Source organism: Ciona intestinalis, chromosome 7 (genome assembly GCF_000224145.3).
Source record: "Ciona intestinalis chromosome 7, KH, whole genome shotgun sequence".
In the NCBI taxonomy this organism is placed as follows: Eukaryota; Metazoa; Chordata; class Ascidiacea; order Phlebobranchia; family Cionidae; genus Ciona; species Ciona intestinalis.
Window position 1 is genome coordinate 3650350 of NC_020172.2, and position 13322 is coordinate 3663671.

General features: G+C 33.1%; 2 protein-coding genes across 2 annotated transcripts in view; one reads left to right on the forward strand and one right to left on the reverse strand.

Moving 5' to 3' along the window:
* LOC104265850 (sodium-coupled monocarboxylate transporter 2-like) overlaps positions 1-3465 on the reverse strand; it is a 5479-nt gene extending 2014 nt beyond the window's left edge. Inside the window, exons 1-11 of the mRNA XM_026835187.1 lie at positions 3254-3465; positions 2948-3058; positions 2801-2891; positions 2619-2736; positions 2490-2557; positions 2079-2233; positions 1644-1784; positions 1460-1589; positions 1301-1389; positions 991-1094; positions 773-933 (exon numbers count right to left, since the gene is read on the reverse strand). Coding sequence (XP_026690988.1) covers positions 773-933; positions 991-1094; positions 1301-1389; positions 1460-1589; positions 1644-1784; positions 2079-2233; positions 2490-2557; positions 2619-2736; positions 2801-2891; positions 2948-3058; positions 3254-3396 — 1311 coding nt within the window. The 5' untranslated portion in view covers positions 3397-3465. The remainder of the gene's footprint in view (positions 1-772; positions 934-990; positions 1095-1300; positions 1390-1459; positions 1590-1643; positions 1785-2078; positions 2234-2489; positions 2558-2618; positions 2737-2800; positions 2892-2947; positions 3059-3253) is intronic.
* A 1778-nt stretch (positions 3466-5243) lies between these two features.
* The window catches only part of LOC100175077 (intraflagellar transport protein 172 homolog), a 25607-nt gene continuing 17528 nt past the window's right edge, over positions 5244-13322 (forward strand). The window contains 15 exon segments of the mRNA XM_009860700.3: positions 5244-5373; positions 5790-5933; positions 6255-6407; positions 7030-7175; positions 7540-7683; positions 8193-8351; positions 9006-9129; positions 9295-9390; positions 9666-9728; positions 10125-10299; positions 10924-11097; positions 11459-11536; positions 11739-11839; positions 12332-12475; positions 12842-12936. Coding sequence (XP_009859002.1) covers positions 5335-5373; positions 5790-5933; positions 6255-6407; positions 7030-7175; positions 7540-7683; positions 8193-8351; positions 9006-9129; positions 9295-9390; positions 9666-9728; positions 10125-10299; positions 10924-11097; positions 11459-11536; positions 11739-11839; positions 12332-12475; positions 12842-12936 — 1835 coding nt within the window. The 5' untranslated portion in view covers positions 5244-5334.

The following is a 13322-nucleotide window of genomic DNA, read 5'->3' on the forward strand; positions in this document are numbered from 1 at the left end:
AAAGGCAGTTTAAAACTGTATAACCGCCAAGCTTCTATGACAGTTAATTTCTTTTATTGTTGCCGCATTAGACAACGCATCCCTTTTGATTTGTTTATTAACGGATGGTTTTCTGTATAACAAAATAAGAACGATTAAATAACGCAACGTTAAAGGAACAACAAAGTACTTACAAACTGTTTGCGGCTATTAATATGATACCATCATTTTGGATTTAATAACTTATACATCTGGAATAGGAAAGAATAATTGGTGAAACGATAAACTTAAAGCGAATATATAAAGCTGGCTGTAAACTAAACGTGCATACTAAACTTAAAGTCAATGCAACTACAACTAAAGGACGTATAGGAAACCAAGGAAGTAAGCCAAACCCGAGTGATGCGGGCGGCGCTGATTGGCTAGACGTTAGAGCACATAAACTTAAAGGCACATAAACTAAAACTTAAACGCACGAACGCAAATACAGCACGCTTCATTGAACTTATATACGATTAACGGTAAATCAAATGCGGGTAACAAAGTAGGTTCGAACTTAAAGTTAACTAAACATATTCACGTATATCTTGCGATAACATGTCCCATCTTCCCCCACCTTACTATATAACATGTTTTTTGTTTATCTTTCTGGATACAGTAACGAAGATTATATTATTTATAAGAAGGGGGTTAGCAACAAAACGCCAGTCGTTAACAGAAAACAACAAAGAGAAGAAAATTAGCAGCAAAACGATAGTCGTTAAACAGTTAAAAAACAAAAACAATAACTTACCGCTGAATTTGCGAAAGGAAACAGAACACCAAGTGTAAAGAGTCCAACAACTGGTCCACATAATAAACCAATAATACTGATAGCAGCTTGAAGTATTGCTCCAAGTTTGGAGGCAAGATAAGCAAACAGCATTAAAAGAAGACCGAAAAATATTACCAAACCTAAAAATAAAATATTTGTTTTTGAAACATTCGGTTAGTCGGTTTACAGTAGCTTACCCATAGATATGTAAGCGTAAGTCTTTTCCGACCATGGAAATATCGGTTTTAGAAAGTCGTGGACGGTGACGCTTGCCAGTGCAGTGATTGCGGTAGAGACGGTGCTGAGATATATGTTTTGTAATATCTTTACCATAACTTATAACATTACTTTTATTTATCTCTTTAAAAACGAGAGCGAAGATCAACGAAGAGAAGGAAATCAACAACAAAACGATTAAAATATGCAGGAGATAAAAATTGTTGGAAAGAGTGGCAATTAAAAAGGGGGGCTATTGCACCCATTTGCATTAAGTTTATGATATTTTACCTGAGGCTTCCAGAGAATACGCTTGAAATAAAAACACCAGACATTCCGGGCGAATCTTTGAATATTTCAAGGACCATAAACGGAAGAAGCTATTTAAAAAGATGATTTTTAACAAATATATATGTTTAATTTTATTATAGTAAAAATGCAGCATGTTACCGCGTCTTTAATTTTAACTTGTCCTGTGGTCAAAGGGTCACAATCTTTGAGGTAAGCATAAAGAACAATGCCAGTCATGATTGCAAGACCGTTGAGAAACAACAAACCGATCCAATTTAAAAGTACAGCTCTGTAAATAAAAAGTTTTTATTGTTTGGAATTCAAATTAAATAAAGTCTCTAACTTTTTGGCAACTCTTGAAGACCTGCATGAAAGATATCGTTGTACTTGCGATTGATTTACTGCGTATAAACCGGTAATGAAAATTGTTCCACCAATAAGAGGAGGCCAAGCGCTATTTCGGACACGAGGATCTAAATTAAAACTGAAAGAAGATAAACGAAATTACTGTAGGGTAAAATGAGATACCGTTAGATTTCCTGATCGTATTTTATAAACAACCCTTGTCGAGTTGCGGGGCTATGGTCCTATAATTCTGTATAAAAAACTTGATTTTGTGTCATATTCACTCAGAAAGGAAAAAAAATGTTATAATATTCGTTGTTTACTACCAAGTGGGGCAAGAAACGAAAATAAATATGTATCCCATCTTACCCCACAGTAATATATGCGGAATCAAAACAATAATTTTGTATATTTAAGTACATAACAAGCATACTTTATAAACTGTATTCTTCCGCCTTCTGTATTTAGTTTCCAGACATTTTGAAATCCACCAAGTTTTATGGAGCCTTGGATAATTACTGATATGAATCCAAGTAGCATTATTACAGCTTGCAATGCGTCAGTCCATATAACTCCTTTTAATCCACCCTATAAAAGAAAGAACCATTTTACAATAACTGTGTTTCGATTTAGGTATAAGAATGTCACAATGTATTGAAATAGTTTTATGTGCAAAATAACCTAATGAAAGAATAAAAAGATCACAATATCGCACGGTGGGGAAGATGAGACACATTTCTACTCTATTTTCTTGTACTATTTAGAAAACATTTTGTTTGTGAAAAATGTACGAACAGTCCAACGGCTAAACTAGAAGCAAAATCAAACGTATTCACATACGTACCAAACAGCTGTATAAGATGCACACGGCTCCAGTTGATACGACAGATGCCCACAAGTTAAAACCAGTTACTGAAAAAAAATAATGTTGTCCAGAAAAAAAATCATTATCAGCCTTAATGGTATGACCTACCACTACTTAGAGCAAGAGACGGAGCATAAATGACGATCCCACCGTACAGTATTGTCTGGACCATGAACAAGAAAGTCGCGGTGAGGCGCACGGCTCTGTTGAACCTTTTTTCAAGATACTGAAAACGGTTTATTCAGTTGGACGGTATAAATAATCCTTAAGCATCACATCATACAGCATACCTCGTATACGGTCGTAAGCCCCATGTTATAAAACACAGGAATAAATACTTCTGATGTTATTATCACCGCAAAGAGCATTCCAATAATAAACCTATGATCAAAATTTTATTGCAATTTTCCATTACATTTTTTACTGCCATTACTTACCAAGCATACATTGTACCAAACCTATATACTTCAACCGGTGTGCCAAGGACTAAGATTGCCGACATAAAGCTTACGGAGAGTGAAAACGCCACTGGCAAGGGTCCCATTGACCTGGTATATGAGAATTGAAAAAAAATATTAATTTTATCAAAAAAACAAAGTTTTAAAATTTGCCTAAATCTTACTAAAAGTGAAAACGCCATACTGGAATAAGATACATATACCTAATTTACAAATGTTTTAAAAAAAGTGCAATATTTATTAGTAAAGGTCTGTAGTAACAAAACAGTTGATTTATTAGCCCACCTTCCAGCAAGCAAATATTCTTCGGTGTTTTTCTTTCCACGATCCCGAATTGCAAAGTATAATCCAATGAATGTAGATATCGCCAACATGACGGCGAAAACTACGTAATCACCAACAGTAAACTTTCTAATAACGGCATCCATTTTGGCTAAATGCACAAAACTGTTTTGAATAGTTACGTAGTTTGGTATAGGGAAAGACGGGACACCTTTAGCACTTTACCAACGGTGCATGGGAGACGCGAGGACACAGTTTTATAATTCTTTGAATATTCTTTGTTTACTAGCAAGTGTGATGCTAAATCTGCACTACTTTATTTCCGCTTGTGGCACTGACAATTACTGATAAAAACAGTTATGCCAACTGCTTTTAAAAAATTAACTGGAAAACCTGTTATAAAAAAATACTAATATATATTACAATACCATCATATCCCATTTCTTCAGTACATTATAGATATTAAAAGTATTAAAATACACCAATAAGCAATAAAACTCTGTACTCTCATTACAGTCTACGTAATATCTCATTTCTTATAAAATTGGAAGGCCAGTGCACTATACCAACACATGTCATCAAGTAGCGTGGCTAAAATCTCTTCAAATCTTCTTTAGTTTGGAGTTATAAGTGGTAAGAGATGACCTGAGCCTGTCTTAAACAACTTGTTTTAACAACAAACCTTTCTATGCTAAATAGCTTCCACAAAGCCAATATAAGCAACGTTATGTATTTTCTTTGCTATATATAGTAGGGTGAAAGAAGACGGGACGCCTTTGGCATATAATATCCAAATTTTCCGATCGCGTTTTAAACAATCAACAATGAGAGTCGTGAGGATGTGGTTGTATATTTTTTTGAATATTCTTTGTTTGCTACCAAATGGGACGAGGAAATAGAATAAAAAGCTGTCCCATCTTCCCCCCTACTATATATAACGTAGTGTAGACGATTTATATATACAACCATATTTGTTGTTTATTAATATTATATTAACACCGCCTAATTAACAAAAATATCATTATCATGTTACAATCTAGAGTGTTTATTTTGTGTAAACTTTTTGTTCAGACTGCTCAATGATTTCAGTTACCGAGCTCGGAAGCCACACCCAGTACTTGCCTGTCAATGGATAAACTTTATTTTAGTGTATTTGCATTCAAGCAACCTATATTGACGTGTGTATTGCCAATAAGTCTGAAACAGAAGGCATGGGAAACTAAAATTTGCGTTTTACAAAATATAGATTTTATCTTGCGATGGGGGTATTTTTAAACTTTCGTTACTCAGTTTGTAAGGCATTACTCTAGTAGTTTTGCATTTAGCTAAAATTAGAATATTTGTAAAGGTACTGAAAGATCGTGATTGGCTGATTGCTGCTATATAGTATTAAACGACAACGTAAAATAACCTGTTAAACCACACTGACGCTGAAAATCAGACAAAATACTAATTTTCTTCGCATAAATTCTTAGATTTGATGTTATACAACAAGATTTATAATATTGGAACTTTAATGTTAAAACAACAGCTACCCGGCGTTGGTTTGCCGTTTCCTCACCTGGCGTTGGTTTGCCTAAACATAACGATTGAATGAACGTGATGTTTTTTTTGTGAATGAAAGTGGTTCTGTTGTTATTTACACTTTTTTTCCGCACAATCTTAGAAAACGAACATTTGTATCTAATTTGAAAGTTGTAAAGTTTTAGTTTATAATGCGGCACACGGTCTTGGGTTAAATATAATTTTGATGTTTTATGCTATTTTCTAAAATATTAATTACACATGAATTATTCTGAAAGTTAAAGAGCGCCCGGACAAATGACTTTTTGTTCTCAATTTTTCTGCTTCGACAACACTATTGATTTTATATTATGTGATCTTTATAGTGGGACAGCTTGATTTACCACATAGAAACGTAATCAGCAATCTTCGTAAAATGTATTATTACAGCAAAGAAAAAATGTTGTGTAGAGCTTGTTATGTGTTCTGTACAAAAACCCTTTAACTTACCATTAAAGTATCTTACTTTCTTATAGAGCTATATAACGTTCGTTGTTTATGCTTACTACGGATATATAAATATGCAGTTAAAGCATATGAAAACTCTGTTGGACCCGCAGGTTTGTAAAATCCTTTTTTTCTCTAAATATATGTTTGGTAATCTTTTAGCTGGTAAATAAGTATACACTGGGTAACAGTCAAGTCTAAGGTATATTCTAAGACTAAATTGTTCACTAGTCACCACCTAAATGCTTATGTTACAGAATAGGCTTTTGAAAAGTGTTATAGATTGGTAGTTATTAATATTAGTTAGGGGTTATAGGGGTTAGTAGTTAGTTTTTGGCACTGGTGAAGAATCTTCTGGTACGTTGCATATTAGGCTGATGAAAAGTGTTGGGGTCCGGGGTTAGTTGTTACTAGTTATGTTTAGAGGTAAGAACGGTAGATGATGTAAGGATTAACTAATAATTAAAAGAAAAAAGGGAAAAACGAAAATCAGTACATATACTAACTATTATCACATTTTTGTTCATAGATCGGTGCATCGAAGATCTGTTGCTTAGCTTGGTCACCAAACAACAGCAAACTTGCAGTGTGTACTTCAGATAGAGTGATTTTATTGTACGATGAAAATGGCGAAAGAAGAGATAAGTTTTCATCAAAGCCAATTGATTCAAAAGTATAACTATCATAGTAAATAAATTGTTTAGCGGCTTGTCTGATATAAAATATTGTTATTAAAATTTTTATTCCAGATGAGCGGAAAATAAATTATTTTACATTGTTATAACTGGTACGGAAATAACAGAATATTATATAATATTAAACTTAAATATGAAAGGTTTTTATCTGTATAGGCCTACTTTGTTTATTTTAAATAAGAAATAATTTGAATATCACTAATATTTATTAACAATACCCTTTTATAAGTTTCTGTGAATTAACAGTAAATATATATAATCTACCCATTTATAAATTGTAATTTTTAATTCTGTTTCAGTACGGAAAAAAGAGTTACTCAGTGAAGGCGATTGCTTTTTCACCATGTTCCACCAAGATAGCACTTGGTCAAACTGATAATATCATCTATGTTTATAAGATAGGGGAAGAATGGGGAGATAAAAAAGTGATTTGCAACAAGTTTGTACAAACGGTGGGAATTTTTGACATTTTTTGACAGAAACAGTTATATATATATATATATAAATATAATTTTTAAACAGGTAATTTTATGAAGTATTTATAGATAATTTTAAAACAGTTAGTTTTTCAAAATGTATATATAAATACTTTAAACAGTTAGTTTTATGAAACAGGTATATTATATATATATATATATATATGTAAATATTTTTTTTATACATTTATCAATAATTTTAAACAGTGTTATATAGTTTTTCGAAGTAAAAAAAATAATTTTAAACCGTGAGCACTATAGTACTGTTATACATGCATTTGTACACCACGGTCATTACAAAACAACGAAACATTTTACAGGATTTGCCTTAAAAAGTTTGGTTTAACCAAAATTCTGGCAGTAGGCTTATTTGATAAAAAATATTTGCACATAGGCATTTGCTGGTAAAATTGCCCTGATAAGCTCTAACAAATTTCAAAATTTGTCTATATTATTTATATATCCATCAAAACAACCTTTTTTGCAAAAAAATGCAAGTCCATTTTTTCCTAAACTTGTATAGCATTATTCCATAACTGGTTCTATAAACCTACGTTAGTGATAAAATTCGTACCTAAAACTCATTTTAATCTGACAGAGTGCAATTACATGTTTAATATGGCCAATGGAAAATGCTATTGTGTTTGGTTTAGCAGAAGGTAAGGTTAGACTCGCCAACACAAGGAACAACAAATCGTCCACAATTTATGGAACGGAGTCTTATGTTGTTTCACTTACAAACAAGTTAGTTATAATATATTTAAACATAATTTACCTGTTTTTTTTTGTTTTTTTTTTGATGTTTTCCTATTTTGAAATAATATTAGGTGTTTGCATTTTTCTCTTTTTACACTTTTTTTCTAGTTAATTATGCGTTTTGCTTCTTCACCATTTATACACGTTTTCTTCTAATTTATTGCATTGTTTTAACATAAAGTGTCTAATTTTCATAGCATACATCATTTACTTTTTTTACGAAAGTTTAGACTTTAAAAGCACTACTTAAAATAAAAAAAGATTTAAACACATACATACTATGCTTAACTCGATACCAATAGGCCTATACTTTAATTACTTTTTTATTTTAAATACAACATTATATTTTTAGCCAATCAGGCAAAGGAATAATATCAGGCCATGCTGACGGAACTTTGGTTCGATATTTCTTTGATGATGAAGGAAGTGGCGAATCCCAGGGCAAAATTTTGACCCATTCATGTCCACCATATGCCCTTGCATGGGCTACATCAAGGTAAGAATATATGGTGTATAAAATGGAATAGGAAAGTCCATGCAGTAGCACCCCGGGTGTTGGGGTACTGGGCCAATCTTGGTCTACATCCTAGGACCCATGGCATGCTATACTATGCTGTGGTATCTTACCCACATTAAATAAAATAGAAACAGAATAATTGTGCTGTGCTATCCGGAAGTTAGTTTAGGATTCATAATCATTACTGATGCCATTGTGGGTGTATTTGTCCTTGGGCATGGCAGTTAAGGAAAAAGGTCCAACCCAGTGGTCGCTTATGGGTTTTTTAAATTGTCAGACATACAGAAAAGACAATTAACCACAAAGTTAAATATGTGAAAACTAGGGCAGCAGGTACAAGGTGTATGAAACAGAAAACTTGTGTTATAAAAACTGTCGTTGCCCCTCCACACAAGTATAAATATGTTACATTCATTCATGTAACTCTGATTTGTTTACCATTTCTGCAGAATAAATAAGTTTTCAAGTTAACTTTATTTTGTTTCCAGCATTGTAGTAGCAGGCTGCGACAGACGTGTTGTGGTGTATAATAAAGAAAGCAGACCGATTCAAAACTTTGATTATTCCCGGGATGAAACTGAAAAAGAATTTATGGTCGCAACTGTAAATCCTGGTGGACAAAGTGTTGTCATTGGGAGTTATGATAGGTATGAGGTTTTTAGTGTATTTTGCTCTGTCTACAATGGGGTTATAGGCCAATCCTGGCCTAAATCCTAGGACCCATGCCACGGTGCAGGACCTCAATCAATTCGAATACTCTGTCTACAATAAATTGCCATAGTGCAGCCAGAAACAAATAAAGGGAGGTTTTAACCTGAAAAATAATAATTTGTTATTAAACCTTTTTTTTACCCCCCACAGCCCCACTAAGTGTGTGGGGTGTGGCAATAAGTGTATTTGTTACTCTGCCTACATTAAATTGCAGTGGTGTAGCCGGAAAAAAATTAAACCCCTTTTTCGGATATGTGGCATCAAGTGTATAATTGTTACTCTGTCCACAATGAATTGAGACACCACCACTATAATGCTGTACATTTTAAACTGAGATAAAAATTTTGTGCGCATGCCTTACTAAACTTGTTAACCCCCTGTTTTAAATTCTTGGAAACGCAGCCAGGGGGAGGGTTTAGGGTGTCGCGACCCCCCCCCCTTTTTTTAACCCCCCCCCCAAAAAAAAAATAATAAAAAAAAATATTATAATAATATTTTTTGATTAAACCCCCCCCATTATTTTTTTTCTGGCTGCGCCAGTGTGTATAATCATATATTAGTTTTGTAAACATGTTGTTTTGTATATCCAGGTTGCGCTTGTTTAACTACAGCCCTAGACGCGGCTCGTGGGACGAAGCAAAGAAAAAAGAAATCAAAAACCTCTACACCATAACTGCGTTATCGTGGAAAAGAGATGGATCTCGGTTATGCGCTGTTAGTATATGATGTCTATGAACATTTTTCTATATATTATTTTGTGTGGGTATTTTTATAGGATGTTTATAAACTTGTATGCCATATTTTTGAATGATGTATTTGGACATCTGTATATGATGTCTATTTACTTTTTTATATGATTTCTATGGTATTTTAATGCAGGGGACACTATGTGGGGCTGTGGAGCTGTTCGACTGTTGTCTTCGTCGTTCAATTTATAAAAACAAGTTTGAAATGACCTATGTAGGACTTTCACAGGTGCGATAAAAAATTTATCTTCTACAAAGTAACATACTTCCTAACTTGTAAGCCCGCACGAGGTGCATGAAACAGAACACCCGTGTTATAATGACTGTTGTTAACTGGCCCATAAGGATAAAGCAAGTTATATTCATTTATGTTTTAAGATATTATATAATGTAGCCTTTTTATAAGTGAGGGCAATATAAAAAAGTATGAAATGAATAATAATGGAAAATATGACATAGGTATGAAATAAACAATATTTGAATTACCAATATTTTCGTTTGCAGGTGATTGTGAAAAACTTAAGCACCGGAACCAGAGTTGTTTTGAAGTCTCATTATGGTTATGAGGTAAGATTGTGGTTTGTAGCATATGTAACTTTGCCATAAGTGTCCGATTTTGTTTGCATTTAATCAAAATCTCTGGTCACTGTGTTAAAATGTGTTCCCGTCGCGCAAGGATAAAGCATGTTACATTCATCCATTCAATTTGTTGCATTTTACATAAGAGTAAATATCAGGTTCCATAACTTATACTTTGAGGTATTATTCCAACTGTTGTTTTTGTTTTACTGTTTCTTCATGTCTTTTTATTTTTTAAAGTTATTTCCATCTTTTTATGACTGTATCTCAAAATTGCTAAACCAAAAAAAAACTCAAATAACAAGAAAAATCAAATAAAAATGACAAAATCGTTCAAAAAAACTTTTTTTTCATATTAAAACTTATGTTCTGTTGCATTTTCAGATTGATGAAGTAAAAATTCTGGGTGGTGATCGATATTTAGTTGGTCATACATCAGATACCTTGTTACTTGGCGATCTGTTGACCAATCGCTTATCTGAAGTTACTTGGCAAGGCAGTGGGGGAAACGAAAAGTTTTTCTTTGAAAATGAAAACGTCTGCATGATTTTCAATGCAGGTTGTTATGTAGAATAGAGTTATTATAACTTGTGGGTGACTGTTTAAAAAGGGTAATTAAACAATAACAAAAAGCCCAATACCACAAAAATGAATAAATTGAAATTTAATTGCTTTTATTAGATTAAAATGTCCATCATTTTTTTTTCAAATATTTTACACACTTTTGACAATGCTTTAGCAACTTTTTAGAATGTCCATGTGCCAGTACAAAATTTTTAGCGCCTTGGCACAGTGGTTACCGTGCCTGCCCCTAAGCCAAAGCTAAAGGACCATGACGAGACGCTGCTACCATTGTGGGCGTATGTGGGTTTTCTAAATTGTAAGCCAGATACAGAAAAAAAATCACCTACAAAGTTAAATACATGGTAACTTGTAGGCTGGCACGAGGTGTATGAAATAAAACACTCGTGTTATACTGCTTGTCATTGCCCTGCCATGCGTGGATACAGCAAGTTACATACTTGTAAGCTGGCAACAGGTGTATAAAACAGAACACTCAAGTTGTAACGACTGTGGTTGCCCCGCCACACAAGGATAAAGCAAGTTATATTCAAACAATTTTTGCCTGAATAAAAGTTAAAGAAGAATCTCGTTATCATTTAAAATGGTTAAGTTTTTTAAGGTGAACTGAGTTTGGTTGAATATGGAAGCAACGAGGTTCTGGGTTCAGTTCGCACAGAGATGATGAATCCGCATCTTATAAGTGTGAGGCTGAACGAACGACAACATTCACATAAAGTCTTTGAAAATAATAAGAAGATGGCGTATTTGATTGATGCCCAAACTATATCCATTCGTGAGTGTTACAGCTAAGTGATTTAACATTAGCAGTCCAATTAATATAATCAAAAATTTTGTATCATTGTGCATTTTCAAAGCCTAAATACCCAAACTATATATATCCGTGAGGGGTAACACTAAGTTTTTAAACATTGGCAAGTCACCTAAAGAGAAAAAGCCTAAATAAGCCCTAGACCTCTAACTATATCTATTTGTAAGTTATGCTTCAATTTTCAGTCGTGCATAAAAATAGACACCCACAAAGTTGGTAACTTGTGGATATGGGGTGTATTAAACATAACACCCGTGTTATAACGACTATCATTGCCCTGCCATGCGAGAATAAAACAAGTTACATTCATTCATTCTTTATTCAGTTGACCTTTCAACCTCTTATTCTGTTGCTACAATTCAACACAACTCAAAGCTGGATTGGCTGGAACTGAATGAGACAGGTAGTGTAAAATTACTATAGTGATGTTCTTATTGCGGGGCTTTCCAAACTTTTTTTGCTCGACCCCTTTCTTTTCCAATAATTTTTCGCAACCTTTAAGGGTTAATATTTTAATATATACAGTACTTTGTGTATATTTGTTGAATTTTTTTTTTATTGAACCATTTTATCAATTTTTTGATCAACAATATTCAATCTTTCAGCTGGAAAACTTGTATTTCGTGATAAAAGATTGAGGCTTCATCTATATGATCTTGAAAGAGAAGCCAAAACAACATTGCTTAACTACTGTTCGTTTGTGCAGGTGAAATATTAACGCATGTAATGTTGCATTATTCCAACAGTTAAAATAGATAATGTTACATTAGCACAATAGTTTAAATTTAGGTTTTTTGGTCTGTCCACTTTTTTTCAATTTGGGGTGCCCACTTTTTTACAATTTGGCCTGTAAAAATATTTTTTATAAAATTAAAAAAAAATAACACAAATATTTGCTACTACAACCAAGATGTCTGCTGCTGATTTAAATTATAATAGAGCGGAAAAGACGGGACATTTTTAGCACAAAATATCCAAATATTCTGATTGTGTTCTTAACAATTAACAACAGTCTATGGGAGTCATGAGGATACGGTTTTATATTTCTTTAAATGTTCTTTTTTTACTACGGACGAGAAAAAATCGAATGAAAAAGTGTCCCATTTTTCCCAACATTATTATACATATAATGTCATATTTTTTATATTAAAAGAATAATAAAAAATGCTTACTGTTATAACGCTTGTATAATTAACAGTGGGTTCCTCAAAGCGATGTTCTGGTCGCACAAAATCGCGAAAGTTTATGTGTTTGGTATAACGTTGACGCACCCGAACGTGTCACCATGTTTCCTGTGAAAGGAGAAGTTTTGGAGGTTGAAAGAACTGAAGGAAAGACTGAGGTTGGTTGTTTATTATTTAAAGAAAGTAAGCTGACACAAGGTGTATGAAACAGAACACCTGTATTATAACGCCCGCCGTTTTCTTGGCATAAAGCAAGTTACATTTATATACTGTTATGTTATTGTTATGTAATAGGTACAAAGAACAAAACAACTCAGATTCAAAATAAAATAACAGCAAAAAATCGCATAGAAAATATATACTGGAATAACAAATATTTGGCAGTGCGACAATGCATGGTATTTTCATTAGAAAAAAGAAAATTAAAATTTATTTCGGATTTGGCATATTGAATGCTTCTTTTTGAATATATATACAAAATCATAAATTACAGACTCCTTCAATTTAAATTTTTCGATTTTTAGGTGTTAGTTCAAGAGGGAGTAAACACAATCGGATATACTCTCGATGAAGGTTTGATTGAGTTTGGAACAGCCATTGATGATGGAGATTTTAACAGGTAGGTTTTGTTTCTGCTTGTTTTTTAGTAAATGAATGAATGTAACTTATATATTTGTATTTTTTGGGAGTTTTTTTTTATATTTTTTTCTGACACTTTAGACAACTCATTAGTGACCATTTCGTTGGAGCAATTTCTGTTAGTTTTTTTTTTGCACAAGGATACTATAAGGACATATTTGCCCACAATAGTAGCAGTGACGAGCCTTAAACACAGTACCTGTAGGTTAATACACAGGTTTTCAATATTTCCAGTGATGCACAATATTTATTTATTCTGTGAATTTTTTCAGAGCAACTTCATTTCTGGAAACACTGGAAATGTCTCCTGAAACTGAAGCAAATGTGGAAAACTTTGAGTAAATTGTCGCTTGCTGGTAGACACTT